At 44.4% G+C, this 20,909-nt stretch overlaps 1 protein-coding gene across 7 annotated transcripts in view; it reads left to right on the forward strand.

Annotated features, from left to right (window-relative positions):
- grk1b (G protein-coupled receptor kinase 1 b) overlaps positions 1 to 20,909 on the forward strand; it is a 105,030-nt gene that overhangs the window by 49,772 nt on the left and 34,349 nt on the right. For 2 of the 7 annotated variants that reach the window (XM_017688629.2, XM_017688627.1), the window contains exons 8-19: positions 3,368 to 3,464; positions 4,219 to 4,436; positions 5,040 to 5,190; positions 5,698 to 5,906; positions 6,167 to 6,308; positions 6,396 to 6,601; positions 8,201 to 8,315; positions 8,414 to 8,583; positions 14,987 to 15,084; positions 16,210 to 16,328; positions 16,414 to 16,460; positions 17,102 to 17,238. In XM_017688629.2, the coding sequence (XP_017544118.1) occupies positions 3,368 to 3,464; positions 4,219 to 4,436; positions 5,040 to 5,190; positions 5,698 to 5,906; positions 6,167 to 6,308; positions 6,396 to 6,601; positions 8,201 to 8,315; positions 8,414 to 8,583; positions 14,987 to 15,084; positions 16,210 to 16,328; positions 16,414 to 16,448 (1,560 nt within the window). In that variant the 3' untranslated portion in view covers positions 16,449 to 16,460; positions 17,102 to 17,238. Of the gene's footprint in view, positions 1 to 3,367; positions 3,465 to 4,218; positions 4,437 to 5,039; positions 5,191 to 5,697; positions 5,907 to 6,166; positions 6,309 to 6,395; positions 6,602 to 8,200; positions 8,316 to 8,413; positions 8,584 to 14,986; positions 15,085 to 16,209; positions 16,329 to 16,413; positions 16,461 to 17,101; positions 17,239 to 20,909 lie in introns of those variants that run through there. The other 5 variants (XM_037533445.1, XM_037533446.1, XM_037533447.1 and 2 more) reach the window with 4 other exon arrangements.

Below are 20,909 nucleotides of genomic sequence, written 5' to 3' on the forward strand. Positions count from 1 at the left end.
CGCTCTGACAGACTGTAGTACACTACAGGAAGCGTAGGGGGCGATACGGCTTCTACTGTTTCATTTAAAAAGCTCTATAATGTTCAGATGATCCACACAGTCGCTCTGACAGACTGTAGTACACTACAGGAAGCGTAGGGGGCGATACGGCTTCTACTGTTTCATTTAAAAAGCTCTATAATGTTCAGATGATCCACACAGTCGCTCTGACAGACTGTAGTACACTACAGGAAGCGTAGGGGGCGATACGGCTTCTACTGTTTCATTTAAAAAGCTCTATAATGTTCAGATGATCCACACAGTCGCTCTGACAGACTGTAGTACACTACAGGAAGCGTAGGGGGCGATACGGCTTCTACTGTTTCATTTAAAAAGCTCTATAATGTTCAGATGATCCACACAGTCGCTCTGACAGACTGTAGTACACTACAGGAAGCGTAGGGGGCGATACGGCTTCTACTGTTTCATTTAAAAAGCTCTATAATGTTCAGATGATCCACACAGTCGCTCTGACAGACTGTAGTACACTACAGGAAGCGTAGGGGGCGATACGGCTTCTACTGTTTCATTTAAAAAGCTCTATAATGTTCAGATGATCCACACAGTCGCTCTGACAGACTGTAGTACACTACAGGAAGCGTAGGGGGCGATACGGCTTCTACTGTTTCATTTAAAAAGCTCTATAATGTTCAGATGATCCACACAGTCGCTCTGACAGACTGTAGTACACTACAGGAAGCGTAGGGGGCGATACGGCTTCTACTGTTTCATTTAAAAAGCTCTATAATGTTCAGATGATCCACACAGTCGCTCTGACAGACTGTAGTACACTACAGGAAGCGTAGGGGGCGATACGGCTTCTACTGTTTCATTTAAAAAGCTCTATAATGTTCAGATGATCCACACAGTCGCTCTGACAGACTGTAGTACACTACAGGAAGCGTAGGGGGCGATACGGCTTCTACTGTTTCATTTAAAAAGCTCTATAATGTTCAGATGATCCACACAGTCGCTCTGACAGACTGTAGTACACTACAGGAAGCGTAGGGGGCGATACGGCTTCTACTGTTTCATTTAAAAAGCTCTATAATGTTCAGATGATCCACACAGTCGCTCTGACAGACTGTAGTACACTACAGGAAGCGTAGGGGGCGATACGGCTTCTACTGTTTCATTTAAAAAGCTCTATAATGTTCAGATGATCCACACAGTCGCTCTGACAGACTGTAGTACACTACAGGAAGCGTAGGGGGCGATACGGCTTCTACTGTTTCATTTAAAAAGCTCTATAATGTTCAGATGATCCACACAGTCGCTCTGACAGACTGTAGTACACTACAGGAAGCGTAGGGGGCGATACGGCTTCTACTGTTTCATTTAAAAAGCTCTATAATGTTCAGATGATCCACACAGTCGCTCTGACAGACTGTAGTACACTACAGGAAGCGTAGGGGGCGATACGGCTTCTACTGTTTCATTTAAAAAGCTCTATAATGTTCAGATGATCCACACAGTCGCTCTGACAGACTGTAGTACACTACAGGAAGCGTAGGGGGCGATACGGCTTCTACTGTTTCATTTAAAAAGCTCTATAATGTTCAGATGATCCACACAGTCGCTCTGACAGACTGTAGTACACTACAGGAAGCGTAGGGGGCGATACGGCTTCTACTGTTTCATTTAAAAAGCTCTATAATGTTCAGATGATCCACACAGTCGCTCTGACAGACTGTAGTACACTACAGGAAGCGTAGGGGGCGATACGGCTTCTACTGTTTCATTTAAAAAGCTCTATAATGTTCAGATGATCCACACAGTCGCTCTGACAGACTGTAGTACACTACAGGAAGCGTAGGGGGCGATACGGCTTCTACTGTTTCATTTAAAAAGCTCTATAATGTTCAGATGATCCACACAGTCGCTCTGACAGACTGTAGTACACTACAGGAAGCGTAGGGGGCGATACGGCTTCTACTGTTTCATTTAAAAAGCTCTATAATGTTCAGATGATCCACACAGTCGCTCTGACAGACTGTAGTACACTACAGGAAGCGTAGGGGGCGATACGGCTTCTACTGTTTCATTTAAAAAGCTCTATAATGTTCAGATGATCCACACAGTCGCTCTGACAGACTGTAGTACACTACAGGAAGCGTAGGGGGCGATACGGCTTCTACTGTTTCATTTAAAAAGCTCTATAATGTTCAGATGATCCACACAGTCGCTCTGACAGACTGTAGTACACTACAGGAAGCGTAGGGGGCGATACGGCTTCTACTGTTTCATTTAAAAAGCTCTATAATGTTCAGATGATCCACACAGTCGCTCTGACAGACTGTAGTACACTACAGGAAGCGTAGGGGGCGATACGGCTTCTACTGTTTCATTTAAAAAGCTCTATAATGTTCAGATGATCCACACAGTCGCTCTGACAGACTGTAGTACACTACAGGAAGCGTAGGGGGCGATACGGCTTCTACTGTTTCATTTAAAAAGCTCTATAATGTTCAGATGATCCACACAGTCGCTCTGACAGACTGTAGTACACTACAGGAAGCGTAGGGGGCGATACGGCTTCTACTGTTTCATTTAAAAAGCTCTATAATGTTCAGATGATCCACACAGTCGCTCTGACAGACTGTAGTACACTACAGGAAGCGTAGGGGGCGATACGGCTTCTACTGTTTCATTTAAAAAGCTCTATAATGTTCAGATGATCCACACAGTCGCTCTGACAGACTGTAGTACACTACAGGAAGCGTAGGGGGCGATACGGCTTCTACTGTTTCATTTAAAAAGCTCTATAATGTTCAGGTGATCCACACAGTCGCTCTGACAGACTGTAGTACACTACAGGAAGCGTAGGGGGCGATACGGCTTCTGCTGTTTCATTTAAAAAGCTCTATAATGTTCAGGTGATCCACACAGTCGCTCTGACAGACTGTAGTACACTACAGGAAGCGTAGGGGGCGATACGGCTTCTGCTGTTTCATTTAAAAAGCTCTATAATGTTCAGGTGATCCACACAGTCGCTCTGACAGACTGTAGTACACTACAGGAAGCGTAGGGGGCGATACGGCTTCTGCTGTTTCATTTAAAAAGCTCTATAATGTTCAGGTGATCCACACAGTCGCTCTGACAGACTGTAGTACACTACAGGAAGCGTAGGGGGCGATACGGCTTCTGCTGTTTCATTTAAAAAGCTCTATAATGTTCAGGTGATCCACACAGTCGCTCTGACAGACTGTAGTACACTACAGGAAGCGTAGGGGGCGATACGGCTTCTGCTGTTTCATTTAAAAAGCTCTATAATGTTCAGGTGATCCACACAGTCGCTCTGATTAATAACTGTGTTCTTTCCCACCAGGGTGATGATTTTACAGTAGAAGTGGTCAGCACTACCATCATATACAGACACCACTGGACGCTGCTCAGAGTGGACATGTCAGTGGCCTGCACCACAAGTAAGATATCTCTTTAAAACTAAACACTGACTGATGGTGGATTCTTTCGATGTTTGCCAATATTCCCCCTTAACTCTGTGTGTGTGAGGTGTAATCAGAGGTTCAGAGGGTTTGGTGTGAACTGGTTCAGACGTCTCTACAGTGGTGGTGATGGGAACCAGGCGTCGCCATGACTACAACACAGATATAGACACTTTATTTACCATCCAGAACCACCAGAGAACCTATACGAGTCTTCTGAGCTTATATGGAATGTTGATGATGGAAAACAGTGGAAAATCTGGAATAATGAGTTTTCTTTTGGGACTATTTTGCCGCACAGCGCCCTGCATGTCTCCCTCCACCATGAATGGAGTTGAAGTTCTCTAAACTCTCATAAAACAGCGTCTCAGTCATCAGGCAGTGAATTCAGAACCAGTTCATGTAGGAACTTTCTGAGAGGAGCTTTTAGAGGGACGTCTGGTTCCCATCACCACCACTGTGAGCAGCTCTGACTCGGTCAGTTTATCTAGAACAGAGAGTTTCACACCGAACCGCTCTAAAATGCACATGGTGGTTGGTTCTAGATGTTTGTAATTGCTTCTCTTTCTTTAAAATGAGAAGAGGCTGAATTAATCAGAGTTGAAACATTAGGCGGTAAAATCAATGGTAGTTTTTAAGATGCAAGAAGTTTAGAGATTATCAGCAGCTGCAGAGTTACTATTAGTGTCCAAATACTCATGGACTGCACTCTAATGCTGATTTCCCCCTTCAGCTCAGGGCAGTTTGGATGGAGCAGATGTTGTCTGGACTTTGCCCTGGCTGCTGCACCCCCTGGTGGTGCCCCCAGTCGGTCAGAAGAATCTGAAGGTGGCAGTAGGGGGGCGCTACATCACCCAGTGCATGGCACGTTACCGTGATTACAGGATCCATGACAACAACAACACTGTTGAGATCCGCATCCCATTCGGAGCTGAAGGAGGACGACTCAAGGTATGAAAACTGGAACATACACTGTAGGCATTTTCCACCAGAGGGCAGCACAGAGCAGTACATTACGGTTACCGTTTCACGATCACACGTTTTCATCTGTGCAGTGAGCCGTTCTGTACCTGAGCTGAAATAGCTAATCTTTCTCATGGAGTCCCGTAATGAGAACTCATGGTTCTCCCCAGACGAAGTTCTCTGAAATGTGGAGGAACGGAGCACATTTGGGGAACAAACTAAGTGTGAAATTTTTAAATCAGTCCAGTTCCTCACAGAAGGGGGCGGTGGTGTGCTGCTCAACTTTGTTTGGAAGTAGCGCAGGTTAGTGTGATTGAAAAGTCCCCAAAAACTCCAGTGAAGCATGTAGATGTGTGGGGAAAAGAAGCTGTTTATATAATGAAGATTATGAATGTACTCCGCATGCTTAAAGATCAGGGACTAGAAGGACGTGGAGTGGGGGTTGGTGGGGGGGCGTACCTTTCTTAGCAGTGAACTGTATTTACAAACATGTTTGTTTTAGAGCTGTAGATAGTGTTTCCATCAGGAGACTCATTATCAGGAGGTGCATTGTTTGTGTGTGTGTGTGTGTGTGTGTGTGTGTGTGTGTAGAGTGGTGTATTTGCAGGTGTTTACGTTCATCTGTATGAGGTAGATGTGGAGCTGCTGAGAGAGTGGCAGGATTCAGCCTGGAAACAAACCCAGCAGCGCACATTCAGAACCCTGAGAGTCCACCAGAACGACCCCATCAACATCTCCAAATGTGAGACGCACACACACACACTCACAGCTACACACACACACACATATTCTAAGAGTGAAAATAGCCACTGTGATCTGCTGTGGGTCTCAACACGAGCAGGACAGAATCCCAGCATGCACCATACTGAGCCAGGCGGCGGACAGGCCTGTTCTGGTAGTGATGACGCTGGTTCCACGGAGCCAAACTTTTCCTAAATCTAAAAATAAATTTATTGTGTTCCACCTGAAGTTTCCTTCTCTGCTGGTCCTGTGAGTGTAACGTAGCTCCTGAGTCCTCTGAACTGTGAGGGGACGTTAAAGGTCTCACTGAAACATCCTGTCCTGTCTGCTTTCCTAGACCTGGTCTGATCGAATCCTGTGGGTCCATGTGCTCCTCAGCTCTGCTGATGGACAGAGGGAGAATACTGATCAGACCGAGTCCTGGGAAGCAGAGATGAAAGATCTGCACTGCAGAATCTACTGAACTTGTTTTTGTTCCCTCCTTCCTGCCCCCTCCTCCTTCTCTCAGACACAGTGCCCTCTGGTGGAGAGCTGGTGCTGTCTGTCGGGGACTTCCTTTCTGACGTGATGCTGGTGAATGTGACCGTAGCTGGACAGAGGTTCAGTTTGGAGGATGCAGAGCGGAACGCGATCCGAATCTCTCAGGTTCCTTTCCCCAACGGCACACACTCCTACCTGCTGCAGGTGCCCCTCACACACCCCCTCATCACACAGCAGGTGAGCACACACTCGCATGTTCCGCAGTTTCAGTTTACTCTAAACAGGTCTGGCCACTTCGCTAGAAACCGTTTCCTTCTACAGTGTTTGGATTAAGCATTTGGTTAAAGGCCGCAGGAGCTACTCACTCTGTGCTTTTCTATTCAGTGTTTGGTCGATTTTAATTGGTGGTCCAGTTGAACAGTTGGTTGGATTGCTTGGTTTTCCCTCTGCAGTATTTGAATGATTCTCTGCCCTCTGGCTCTCTCTCTCTCTGGCAGTATTGGGGTAAAGGCCGCAGGAGCTACTTGCTCTCTGTGCTGTTCTCCTTCCTGCTCTCTCCTGATGGAGAAACCTTCCACATACCTGCTGATGTCCACTCCAGCCTGCAGGATGTGGATGAGTCGACAACATTCAGTCCAGGTGCATTCTGGGGATTATTACTGATATGGGTCTTTTTGCTGTGTTTCGTCATTAACCCTGAAGATTTGCTTTCCTTTATTCCCTCAGTGGTTCCGTGGTTGAAGGGTGAGTGTATGGAGCGTGGTGTGCGAATCCTGGTGCATTATGGAAAGGTGCAGGGAGAGTGGCGTGTGTATGTGGGCGGACTGAGGCTGGATTGGCAGCTGGTCCAGGATGGACAGTACGTTCTGGACAGCACAGATGAGCTCATCACCGTGGACATCCCGCTGTATGCTCCGGGGATGGACTACAGGGTACAGAGGCTAATGTACTTCAGCCCATGTTTGTAGATCATGGAGTCGTACAGAGTCAGAAACATCGTAATCAAGACTGTTGGAGATTCTGAGCTCCACAGGCTTTGAGGCACAAAGCTGAAGTCGTCTTATGATCTTCTGTTCCATCTTAAACGGCGCAGGAGTGACATTCTGGCACCACCTGTTTGCCCTCATGATGGAATTATGTTCGCAGCACCCTAGCAACCACCTGAGTTACCACAGCAATCATTAGAGATACCATAGCAACCACATGAGTTACCACAGCAACCATCAGACATACTGTTGCAACCACCTAGCAACACCCTAATAATCACCTGGGATACCATAACAACCACCTAGCAACACCCTAGCAACTATTAGATAAACCATAGCAATCACTAGAGATACTGCAGCAACCACCTAGCAACAACTAGGTACCATAAGAACAACCTATACTATATTTCCAAAAGTATTCGGTCGTCTGGCTTCACACACATATGAACTTGAGTGATGTCCCATTCTTAATCCATAGGGTTTAATATGATGTCGGCCCACCCTTTGCAGCTATAACAGCTTCAGCTCTTCTGGGAAGGCTTTCCACAAGGGTTAGGAGTGTTTATGGGAATTTTTGACCGTTCATCCAGAAGAGCATTTGTGAGGTCGACACTGATGTTGGACGAGAAGGCCTGGCTCACAGTCTCCACTCTAATTCATCCCAAAGGTGTTCTATGTGGTTGAGGTCAGGACTCTGTGCAGGCCAGTCAAGTTCTTCCATACCAAACTGGCTCATCCACGTCTTTATGGACCTGCTTTGTGCACTGGTGTGCAGTCATGTTGGAACAGGAAGGGGCCGTCCTCAAACTGTTCCCACAAAGTTGGGAGCATGAAATTGTCAAAATCTCCTTTCACTGGAACTGAGGGGCCGAGCCCAACTCCTGAAACACAGCCCCACACCATGATCCCCCCCTCCACCAAACTGTACAGTTGGCACAGTCAGACAAGTACCGTCTCCTGGCAACGCCAAAACCAGACTCGTCCATCGGATTTCCAGATGGAGAAGCGTGATTGGTCACTCCAGAGAACTCGTCTCCACTGCTCTAGAGTCCAGTGGCGGTGCTTTGCATTGCGCTTGGTGATGTACGGCTTGGATGCAGCTGCTCAGCCATGGAAACCCATTCCATGAAGTTTTCTATGCTGTTCCTGATCTAAAGGCCTCATGAAGTTTGGAGGTCTGTAGTGATTGAATCTGCAAAAAGTTGGTAACCTCTGCGCACTATGCCCCTCAGCATCTGCTGACCACGCTCTGTAATTTTAACCGCCTGGGATGCCTTACCAACCACTAGATATATACCATAGCACCTATCTAGCAACACCCTAGCAACCACCTGGAATACCATAGAAACCATTCCTTAACTGATGGTTGCTTCATTGTTTGATTCGTGGCAAACACCCTAGCAACTGTTTAGTAACACCCATGTGGAACACGATATCAACCTTCTAGTTATGCCCTGGCAAGTAACTAGAGCACCATAGCAACCATATAGTAAAATCCTGGCAATACCAACTTTAAGTGATAGAAGTCAATATTCTCTGTCTCAGGGTTTGGACCTGCGTGGTCTGGCAGTCAGTGTGTCAGTCAGTTTGGTCCACATGGAGACCCTGGAGGAGTTCACTCACTTGCAGGAGTGCGTGATGCCTGTGGAGGAACTGCTCGGTAACTTCTGTCTGAAAAAAATATATTTCTATACTGTCTGACTATTTGAATTACTCTTCATTTTAAACTTGCACTCTTCATTGTTGTCTTGTCTGCAGTGTGTCTGCCGGACGGTCAGATGGTGGTGGTGTTGGACATGTCTGGTGTTTTGCCTCCTGTGGATCCTAAACACACTGCCTTGCTGGACCCATCCTGCGGCCCGCTGGACACTGACCGCTCCAAAGTGCTCTTCAGATTCCCTGCGGAGTCTTGTGGATCCACCATTACTGTGAGTCTGTAGATCATATGAAGAGGCTTTTTAAATGAAACTGTAGAAGCCGTATCGCCCCCTACGCTTCCTGTAGTGTATTACAGTCTGTCAGAGCGACCGTGTGGATCATCTGAACATTATAGAGCTTTTTAAATGAAACAGTAGAAGCCGTATCGCCCCCTACGCTTGCTGTAGTGTATTACAGTCTGTCAGAGCGACTGTGTGGATCATCTGAACATTATAGAGCTTTTTAAATGAAACAGTAGAAGCCGTATCGCCCCCTACGCTTCCTGTAGTGTATTACAGTCTGTCAGAGCGACCGTGTGGATCATCTGAACATTATAGAGCTTTTTAAATGAAACAGTAGAAGCCGTATCGCCCCCTACGCTTCCTGTAGTGTATTACAGTCTGTCAGAGCGACTGTGTGGATCATCTGAACATTATAGAGCTTTTTAAATGAAACAGTAGAAGCCGTATCGCCCCCTACGCTTCCTGTAGTGTATTACAGTCTGTCAGAGCGACCGTGTGGATCATCTGAACATTATAGAGCTTTTTAAATGAAACAGTAGAAGCCGTATCGCCCCCTACGCTTCCTGTAGTGTATTACAGTCTGTCAGAGCGACTGTGTGGATCATCTGAACATTATAGAGCTTTTTAAATGAAACAGTAGAAGCCGTATCGCCCCCTACGCTTCCTGTAGTGTATTACAGTCTGTCAGAGCGACTGTGTGGATCATCTGAACATTATAGAGCTTTTTAAATGAAACAGTAGAAGCCGTATCGCCCCCTACGCTTCCTGTAGTGTATTACAGTCTGTCAGAGCGACTGTGTGGATCATCTGAACATTATAGAGCTTTTTAAATGAAACAGTAGAAGCCGTATCGCCCCCTACGCTTCCTGTAGTGTATTACAGTCTGTCAGAGCGACTGTGTGGATCATATGAACATTATAGAGCTTTTTAAATGAAACAGTAGAAGCCGTATCGCCCCCTACGCTTCCTGTAGTGTATTACAGTCTGTCAGAGCGACTGTGTGGATCATATGAACATTATAGAGCTTTTTAAATGAAGCAGTAGAAGCCGTATCGCCCCCTACGCTTCCTGTAGTGTACTACAGTCTGTCAGAGCGACTGTGTGGATCATATGAACATTATAGAGCTTTTTAAATGAAGCAGTAGAAGCCGTATCGCCCCCTACGCTTCCTGTAGTGTATTACAGTCTGTCAGAGCGACTGTGTGGATCATATGAACATTATAGAGCTTTTTAAATGAAACAGTAGAAGCCGTATCGCCCCCTACGCTTCCTGTAGTGTATTACAGTCTGTCAGAGCGACTGTGTGGATCATCTGAACATTATAGAGCTTTTTAAATGAAACAGTAGAAGCCGTATCGCCCCCTACGCTTCCTGTAGTGTATTACAGTCTGTCAGAGCGACTGTGTGGATCATCTGAACATTATAGAGCTTTTTAAATGAAACAGTAGAAGCCGTATCGCCCCCTACGCTTCCTGTAGTGTATTACAGTCTGTCAGAGCGACTGTGTGGATCATCTGAACATTATAGAGCTTTTTAAATGAAACAGTAGAAGCCGTATCGCCCCCTACGCTTCCTGTAGTGTATTACAGTCTGTCAGAGCGACTGTGTGGATCATCTGAACATTATAGAGCTTTTTAAATGAAACAGTAGAAGCCGTATCGCCCCCTACGCTTCCTGTAGTGTATTACAGTCTGTCAGAGCGACTGTGTGGATCATATGAACATTATAGAGCTTTTTAAATGAAACAGTAGAAGCCGTATCGCCCCCTACGCTTCCTGTAGTGTATTACAGTCTGTCAGAGCGACTGTGTGGATCATCTGAACATTTATAGAGCTTTTTAAATGAAACAGTAGAAGCCGTATCGCCCCCTACGCTTCCTGTAGTGTATTACAGTCTGTCAGAGCGACTGTGTGGATCATCTGAACATTATAGAGCTTTTTAAATGAAACAGTAGAAGCCGTATCGCCCCCTACGCTTCCTGTAGTGTATTACAGTCTGTCAGAGCGACTGTGTGGATCATCTGAACATTATAGAGCTTTTTAAATGAAACAGTAGAAGCCGTATCGCCCCCTACGCTTCCTGTAGTGTATTACAGTCTGTCAGAGCGACTGTGTGGATCATCTGAACATTATAGAGCTTTTTAAATGAAACAGTAGAAGCCGTATCGCCCCCTACGCTTCCTGTAGTGTATTACAGTCTGTCAGAGCGACTGTGTGGATCATCTGAACATTATAGAGCTTTTTAAATGAAACAGTAGAAGCCGTATCGCCCCCTACGCTTCCTGTAGTGTATTACAGTCTGTCAGAGCGACTGTGTGGATCATATGAACATTATAGAGCTTTTTAAATGAAACAGTAGAAGCCGTATCGCCCCCTACGCTTCCTGTAGTGTATTACAGTCTGTCAGAGCGACTGTGTGGATCATATGAACATTATAGAGCTTTTTAAATGAAACAGTAGAAGCCGTATCGCCCCCTACGCTTCCTGTAGTGTATTACAGTCTGTCAGAGCGACTGTGTGGATCATATGAACATTATAGAGCTTTTTAAATGAAACAGTAGAAGCCGTATCGCCCCCTACGCTTCCTGTAGTGTATTACAGTCTGTCAGAGCGACTGTGTGGATCATATGAACATTATAGAGCTTTTTAAATGAAACAGTAGAAGCCGTATCGCCCCCTACGCTTCCTGTAGTGTATTACAGTCTGTCAGAGCGACTGTGTGGATCATATGAACATTATAGAGCTTTTTAAATGAAACAGTAGAAGCCGTATCGCCCCCTACGCTTCCTGTAGTGTATTACAGTCTGTCAGAGCGACTGTGTGGATCATATGAACATTATAGAGCTTTTTAAATGAAACAGTAGAAGCCGTATCGCCCCCTACGCTTCCTGTAGTGTATTACAGTCTGTCAGAGCGACTGTGTGGATCATATGAACATTATAGAGCTTTTTAAATGAAACAGTAGAAGCCGTATCGCCCCCTACGCTTCCTGTAGTGTATTACAGTCTGTCAGAGCGACTGTGTGGATCATCTGAACATTATAGAGCTTTTTAAATGAAACAGTAGAAGCCGTATCGCCCCCTACGCTTCCTGTAGTGTATTACAGTCTGTCAGAGCGACTGTGTGGATCATCTGAACATTATAGAGCTTTTTAAATGAAACAGTAGAAGCCGTATCGCCCCCTACGCTTCCTGTAGTGTATTACAGTCTGTCAGAGCGACTGTGTGGATCATCTGAACATTATAGAGCTTTTTAAATGAAACAGTAGAAGCCGTATCGCCCCCTACGCTTCCTGTAGTGTATTACAGTCTGTCAGAGCGACTGTGTGGATCATCTGAACATTATAGAGCTTTTTAAATGAAACAGTAGAAGCCGTATCGCCCCCTACGCTTCCTGTAGTGTATTACAGTCTGTCAGAGCGACTGTGTGGATCATCTGAACATTATAGAGCTTTTTAAATGAAACAGTAGAAGCCGTATCGCCCCCTACGCTTCCTGTAGTGTATTACAGTCTGTCAGAGCGACTGTGTGGATCATCTGAACATTATAGAGCTTTTTAAATGAAACAGTAGAAGCCGTATCGCCCCCTACGCTTCCTGTAGTGTATTACAGTCTGTCAGAGCGACTGTGTGGATCATCTGAACATTATAGAGCTTTTTAAATGAAACAGTAGAAGCCGTATCGCCCCCTACGCTTCCTGTAGTGTATTACAGTCTGTCAGAGCGACTGTGTGGATCATATGAACATTATAGAGCTTTTTAAATGAAACAGTAGAAGCCGTATCGCCCCCTACGCTTCCTGTAGTGTATTACAGTCTGTCAGAGCGACTGTGTGGATCATATGAACATTATAGAGCTTTTTAAATGAAACAGTAGAAGCCGTATCGCCCCCTACGCTTCCTGTAGTGTATTACAGTCTGTCAGAGCAACTGTGTGGATCATATGAACATTATAGAGCTTTTTAAATGAAACAGTAGAAGCCTTATCGCCCCCTACGCTTCCCGTAGTGTATTACAGTCTGTCAGAGCGACTGTGTGGATCATATGAACATTATAGAGCTTTTTAAATGAAACAGTAGAAGCCGTATCGCCCCCTACGCTTCCTGTAGTGTATTACAGTCTGTCAGAGCGACTGTGTGGATCATATGAACATTATAGAGCTTTTTAAATGAAACAGTAGAAGCCGTATCGCCCCCTACGCTTCCCGTAGTGTATTACAGTCTGTCAGAGCGACTGTGTGGATCATATGAACATTATAGAGCTTTTTAAATGAAACAGTAGAAGCCGTATCGCCCCCTACGCTTCCTGTAGTGTATTACAGTCTGTCAGAGCGACTGTGTGGATCATCTGAACATTATAGAGCTTTTTAAATGAAACAGTAGAAGCCGTATCGCCCCCTACGCTTCCTGTAGTGTATTACAGTCTGTCAGAGCGACTGTGTGGATCATATGAACATTATAGAGCTTTTTAAATGAAACAGTAGAAGCCGTATCGCCCCCTACGCTTCCTGTAGTGTATTACAGTCTGTCAGAGCGACTGTGTGGATCATCTGAACATTATAGAGCTTTTTAAATGAAACAGTAGAAGCCTTATCGCCCCCTACGCTTCCTGTAGTGTATTACAGTCTGTCAGAGCGACTGTGTGGATCATATGAACATTATAGAGCTTTTTAAATGAAACAGTAGAAGCCGTATCGCCCCCTACGCTTCCTGTAGTGTATTACAGTCTGTCAGAGCGACTGTGTGGATCATCTGAACATTATAGAGCTTTTTAAATGAAACAGTAGAAGCCGTATCGCCCCCTACGCTTCCTGTAGTGTATTACAGTCTGTCAGAGCGACTGTGTGGATCATATGAACATTATAGAGCTTTTTAAATGAAACAGTAGAAGCCGTATCGCCCCCTACGCTTCCTGTAGTGTATTACAGTCTGTCAGAGCGACTGTGTGGATCATATGAACATTATAGAGCTTTTTAAATGAAACAGTAGAAGCCGTATCGCCCCCTACGCTTCCTGTAGTGTATTACAGTCTGTCAGAGCGACTGTGTGGATCATATGAACATTATAGAGCTTTTTAAATGAAACAGTAGAAGCCGTATCGCCCCCTACGCTTCCTGTAGTGTATTACAGTCTGTCAGAGCGACTGTGTGGATCATATGAACATTATAGAGCTTTTTAAATGAAACAGTAGAAGCCGTATCGCCCCCTACGCTTCCTGTAGTGTATTACAGTCTGTCAGAGCGACTGTGTGGATCATATGAACATTATAGAGCTTTTTAAATGAAACAGTAGAAGCCGTATCGCCCCCTACGCTTCCTGTAGTGTATTACAGTCTGTCAGAGCGACTGTGTGGATCATATGAACATTATAGAGCTTTTTAAATGAAACAGTAGAAGCCGTATCGCCCCCTACGCTTCCTGTAGTGTATTACAGTCTGTCAGAGCGACTGTGTGGATCATATGAACATTATAGAGCTTTTTAAATGAAACAGTAGAAGCCGTATCGCCCCCTACGCTTCCTGTAGTGTATTACAGTCTGTCAGAGCGACTGTGTGGATCATATGAACATTATAGAGCTTTTTAAATGAAACAGTAGAAGCCGTATCGCCCCCTACGCTTCCTGTAGTGTATTACAGTCTGTCAGAGCGACTGTGTGGATCATATGAACATTATAGAGCTTTTTAAATGAAACAGTAGAAGCCGTATCGCCCCCTACGCTTCCTGTAGTGTATTACAGTCTGTCAGTGACAAACTCTGTTCTTCTAGGACAGCACACTTTGTGTGTTTTGTGTGTAAGATCAATAAAAAATTTGCTGATTCATTGAGCTACAGGTCTGTTTATCACCCTATGAGAAATGATCAAATTGAGATGAATGTATGTAAAATAAGTAAAATTTACTTACGAAAACAAAACAAGCACAATAGTAGAATGACTACAACGAGATGAAATAATAATGGTACCATCTGATTTAGAGCAAGTCTAACAAAGATAATACATGGGTGGCTGTGTGTGAGGTGTGTGAAGTTATTGCCTGAATGTTTAATTTTTCCTTGTTTATCAAGAATGTGGTCAATAATAATGTTATAAAGAATTGATCCTTAGCTGTTTTATCAAACAAATTCTGTGGCCAGTTTCCTGTTTTTGCTTGAAGTCTTGGTGCTTTTTTGAATCAGTTAGTGTTGTTTAAAGAAATTCCCATGTGCTTTAGTCACAGCTGTGAACTCTGAGGGTTAATGGTAGCTGAGGGTGGGGTGAGAGCCGGGTGTGGTAGTAATGCTGACGCTGTTGAAGGTAAATATAATTCAGCTGTAAAGCTATAAAATGTTTATGGCTATAAAAACATGATTTGCTTAATTTCTGCCAATATAACTGCCCCTGTGACTTGTCTCTGTCCAGCACATGGATGGCCACGTGATCTACATCAATGAAGTGAGGCTCCACTCCCCAGGCTCTTCCCATGTCAGGCCACATCCCCACCCACACCTGTCCTACAGGTGAGTGTGAATCAAGAGTATTACGGCAGCCAGAACTGTAAACCGTGTGGTTTTATTGCAGAATGACCACTTTATGACCGGTACTCTTTATGCCCGTATCTGCCCACACTGAGGGTGAATCACTCAACCATTGAAGAACCAGAAGAAACTGTGTAAAATCTACCATATACAGCAATGTCCTCAGTGTTACCTGTACATTCTTAAAAAAGATGGTTCTTCAAAGGTTCTTTAGTAAAAAAAATGGTTCTAGAACCATGAACACTCAAAGAACCATTTGCATGATTAGGGTTTTTTGCATTATGAAAGGCTTCTTCAGAATCTGCTGTAGGTGGTTCTATATAGATGCTCTTTCAATCTGCAGAACCATTTCATGATTCAAAGAACCGTTTAAACATGTAAAGGGTTCTTTGATTGTTCGTGTTCTATATAGAGCCATTATCTTCACTAAAGGACCCTTAAAGAACCATCTTTCAGTAGTGATCATCCAACAGCATCGTCCCCTCTCGAGTCCTAGAGGAAGATCTGCGCAGATGGAGGTCAGAAACCCGTAACACAGAAGAGAATTTAATCTTAATTTGATTATTTCTAATCTCACAGTGGAGCATCCTGAACTTGATCAAGGTAATTGATTAGCTCTTATATCCGTTGGCTACTGCAGTTTAGAAGTACTAGATCAATAAAAGGTCTTGGATCTTAGATCTGCGTGATTCACTTTAAAGTGCAGGGGATAGATTTTCTGCAGTTCAGCGCGTTTTAGCGTTTTAGTGTAAAACATGGTGATTTTCTGTGTGAACAGCTGGTCAGAGCTGAGTTTCTAAGCTCAATCAGCTCCAGTCATCACCGAAACGGTCACGACTGTTGTTTTGGCAGTGATTAAATGGAATGTTGAGTCATTAGTTTTAATAAAACGATCATAATTAAGGTTTAGAGTCACTCTGAGTGAAAGGCTTTTAGTCTAAAGTCTAATTCCAGTCTCTCTCTCTCTCTCTCTCTCTCTCTCTCTCTCTCTCTCTCTCTCTCTCTCTCTCTCTCTCTCTCTCTCTCTCTCTCTCTCTCTCTCTCTCTCTCTCTCTCTCTCTCTCTCTCTCTCTCTCTCTCTCTTGGGGGGGGGGGGGGGGGTGTCAGTGTTCCTGTGATGTGTGTGTATCCGGAGAACGAGCCCCGCAGTGTGTCCATCTACAGGCCGCGCTCCACAGTGCCCCCTACTGCAGCACTCAAACCCCCCTCACACACTCAGCGCTCAGGTGAGGAGCTGGCTCTCTGATCACTCTGTTCACTGTGAGGCCGCTGAGCTCTGAGGTTCTGTCTGTTCTCTCACTGTTCCTTTAGAAATAAAACAGCGCCCTCTGCCTGCTGGAGGATGAGAAAGCGACCCGGTGAGTATCTCGTTAAAGCCGTATTCACTTCAGCCAAAAACCCCTTGGTCCCCCACTTTGTCTAAACACACTCGCAATGAAATGGGTACTAAACTGTTATGGGGTGGAACGCTTAGAACATCCTTTAATTAGGGAATATAACTACCTTGATCCATGACAGTCATGTGCACACTTAGGTTTTATGTAGAACCATAAACACTGAAAAAACTAGTTTGCATGGTGAAAGGGTTCTTCAGATAGGAGAACGTTATCGTATATAGCTCCAAAAAGGGTTCTGTTATTGTATACGAGTTTGATGTAAAAATGGCAGAATGTGTCTTAGTATTATATAGAACCATTTTCAAAAAGGCTCTATACAGAACCATGTACAGGTTCTCCATTAATGTGAAGGACTAGTGCACAATGCAAAGAACAATTTAAGCAATCAAAGACTGGCTTTACTAAAGAACCCTTGAAGAACCATGTTTTGTTTGTGTATTTAGGTTTTATTGTGATGTTTATTATAGATGGTAATGAAAAAGTATAAATATCCATCAAGGTACTTATTTAAGGTTCTTTAAGGGAACATTTACACTGATTGTGCATTGATAAATAAAAATGTCGCTGCACAGAACCTTTATATATGTATATACTCTCTCTAGTCCTGTTGTTCTCTGAAGTACACCGTTGCCATGACAACAGCAGCAGCATGGTGAAAAACGATTGGCCATCCAGTCTGTTTGGTCAGCGTCGGTCACTCACTCACTCAGCTAAAAATAAAGTTTGTTTTTCCTCACAGTCTGACGGTCCTGGCTCTTTACTCCTCCACTGATCAATAACAGTGATTAGCTCCTGATATCAGACACCACCAATCAGCAGCTGTGTTTATTTAAATCTTCATTTACATACTCATCTGCATTCATTAGAATCAAATCATTTATTTGTAGCGCTTTTTACAACGGATGTTGTCACAAAGCAGCTTTACGGAATTTCAGTAAAATTGTACAAAAGTGTAAAAATGTAAAAACCCCCGGGGGGCAAGCCAGGGGCAACAGTGGCAAGGAGAACCTCCCTCAGAACTGAGGAAGAAAGGCTCACCAGGGGGGACCCGTCCTCCTCTGGTCAGACTACCTACAGAGTTATTATACTACTAATATTAACAGCAGTAATATTGGTATTAGGAATAACTGGGAGTCCATGAGAACATCAGTGTAGGGTGGGCAGCTAGTCCAAGGCAGGTGATGGCAGCTGGGCGTGGGCAGCTGGTCTGAAGTGGGCAGCAGGAGGGCTCAGCAGTCGGTTGTCCTTCAGTGTCCAGCCGGACATGTGGGTGATTGTATACTCGGAAAGAAAGCAGGGAGAGGGAATTAGTTTTATTCTGTCTGTTTGTACATAAACAGGGAATGTGGACATTTCCAGAGTGTGGCTAACGACTCCGGCAGATCTGACTATGACAGCTTAACTAACAGGAGGGAACCAGAAGGACACACAGACACGGCAGCACTCTGAGACAGTCTGGCATCCCTCCGCTCCACCGTCCACAAACCTGAGTGACCGCGTGCGAGCAGCTGGACAACAGCACCAGCGTCTCAGTTTACTATAAACTGATTTTGTGTGATTTGGGAAATCACATTAAACAGAACTCTAGGATTATACTTATTATTCTCGATCAGCGAGGCCAGATATGCTGAGCGAGCTTCAGTGAGGGCATTTCTATCCTCTATAAGGCCGTACTTCCAGGCAGAGCGGAACACTTCCAGTTTGGTTTGACGCCATTTCCGCTCTAATTTCCGAGCTGTTTGTTTTAAGGTCCGGGTTTTATCGTTGTACCACGCGGCTTTTTCTGCCTTACTCTTTTTATTTTAAGTGGGGCCACATTTTCTAAAGTGGATCGTAAGGTATTTTCTAAATAATCGGTTAGTAAATCTAGTTCCATTGGGTCTGATGCAGTGGAGACTGGGGTTAATAACTCTGGGAGATTTTCTATAAATTGTAGGGCGGTAAACAGTTTTATTGAGCGCTTTGTTGAATAACAAGGGGACGTATATATATTATGGCTCAGTCGTAGCTCATATGAAATTAGGTAATAGTCGGAGATCGCTGTGGTTTGCGGTGGGATATTAAGCTTGTCTATGTTAAGACCTAGTGTCAAAACTAAATCTAACATATGACTACAGTCGTGTGTAGGCCCTGCTGCATTTTGGGTAAAACCAACAGAGTCTAGGATTGAGGTAAATGCCCTTTTTAATGGGTCGTCTACCTTCTCAAAGTGAATATTAAAACCTCCTACAATTATTACTTTATCACTGCACACAGCCAGGTTTGCAGCCAAGTCACTAAATTCTGTATATTCTACACATTTACCCTAATCAATCATTTCTACTGTATATTCTACACATTTACCACATCTGCTGCCATCCAAGCAGCGTCTTTTTCAGGGACGTCCTGCTTATTTCAGCAAGACGATGCCGAGCCACATTCTGCACGTGTTACAACAGCGTGGCTTCGTAGTAAAAGAGTGCGGGTACTAGACTGGCCTGCCTGCAGTCCAGACCGTCTCCCATTGAAAATGTGTGGCGCATTATGAAGCTCAAAATACGACAGCGGAGCCCCCCGGACTGCTGAGCAGCTGAAGCTGGACATCAAGCAGGAATGGGAAAGAATTCCACCTACAAAGCTTCAACAATCAGTGTCCTCAGTTCCCAAACGCTTATTGAGTGTTAAAGGAAAGGTGATGTAACACAGTGGGAAACACGCCCCTGTCCCAACTTCTCTGGAACGTGTTGCAGGCATCAAATTCAAAATGAGTGAATATTTGCAAAAAACTATAAAGTTTATCTGTTTGAACATTAAATATCTCGTCTTTGTAGTGTATTCAGTTGAATATAGGATGAGAAGGATTTGCAAATCATCGTATTCTGTTTTTATGTTTTACACAAACGTCCCAACTTCACTGGAATTGGGGTTGTAAAATTGAAAAAGAATTATTCTTTAATTTTGATCAGAAGTAAAGTTTAATAAATGCTAAATACAATAAATCAGGCACTATAAAATCAAAGTGTAAGCAGCATGAAAGCAGTTGTAAGTTTGTTTCCTCTACATTCCTGTTTTAATGCACAGCTGCTGTTTACATGGTAAATTTAAAAGGCTACGGTGAGGTGGATCAACATTAGTAAAGAAACTACAGTATATCAGGAACAATGTGAGGAAATTTCTGTTTTCAGTCATTTAAGCCAAACATCTACTGTCCGGACGTCCCAGCAAAAGCCTCAACAAGCTTCAGCTGGTCCAGAACGCTGCAGCCAGAGTCTCACAAGAGCCAGAAAGTTTGACCAGGTCAGCCCAGTTTTATCAGCCCTGCACTGGTTACCAGTTAAATTTCACACTGATTATAAAATCCTATTACTGACCTGTAAAGCTCTAAAACGGACTCGCCCCTCAGTACCTGAGTGACCTTCTCTCCCACTATGAACCATCACACCTACTTAGATCACAAGGTGCTGCTCACTACTGGTACCTAGAACTAATAAAGCTCCATCAGGGGGGAGAGCTTCTCATACAGAGCCCCCCAGCTCTGGAATAATCTTCCTGTTAATGTTCGGGACTCAGACTCAGCCTCAGTCTTTAAGTCTAGGCTAAAAACTCACTTGTACAGTGGAGCCTTTGGTGATTAGTCTCCCTGTCAGGTCTAGACCTGCTGGAGTCTCTGCTGCTCTGTAATCTGTGGTCAGTCACTCTTTACAGAACTGTTTTCTTCAGACTGCCCATCCTGAGCGTCCGATGCTGTTGGCCCTTCTGCCCTGATCGGGTGTCACTGCTCACCAGCCATTGGCTTGACCACCACCGCTGCTGCTGTATCATAAGCTGATCTAATCAGCCGCTGCTTTCTTTTCTTCCCCAATTTGTTCTATAAAACTTCATACTAATAATGTTTGCTGTCCGGTGTCGACCCGAGGAGGACGGGTTCCCCTTCTGAGTCTTGGTTCCTCTCAAGGTTTCTTCCTGTTTTAGGGAGTTTTCCTTGCCCCTGTTGCCACTGGCGACGCTCATGGGGGCTCGGACCCAGATTTCTCTCTTCTTTCTGTAATACTGATTGTGCTGTAATGCCTGCTGTAGAAATAAAGTTTGCTGTAGTGCTGCTAAAGGCAGTCTCATTTTTCTGGCTGTGGTTTTGGAGCTGCAGTGCAGGACGCTACCTGGACACTCGTACCTGTAACCAGACCCCTCAGACTCTGGCTACATCACTTCATTTCATAATCTAGTGAACATATGAAGTTAGAGGATTAATATAAAATGGGTTCAGTAGGTCTACAGTTTCCTCTCACAGCGAGACCTGCATGAAAAGTCTTTTATAGCAAAGAAACCTTTATAGATCATTTCTCACTATTATTCATTCACCATTTTCACCATTATTTGTATCAGATCAAACTCGTAACAGTTTCTATGGGTTTCTGAGGCTTTGTTTTGTTA

The sequence above is a fragment of the Pygocentrus nattereri genome, chromosome 23 (assembly GCF_015220715.1).
Source record: "Pygocentrus nattereri isolate fPygNat1 chromosome 23, fPygNat1.pri, whole genome shotgun sequence".
Taxonomy (NCBI): Eukaryota; Metazoa; Chordata; class Actinopteri; order Characiformes; family Serrasalmidae; genus Pygocentrus; species Pygocentrus nattereri.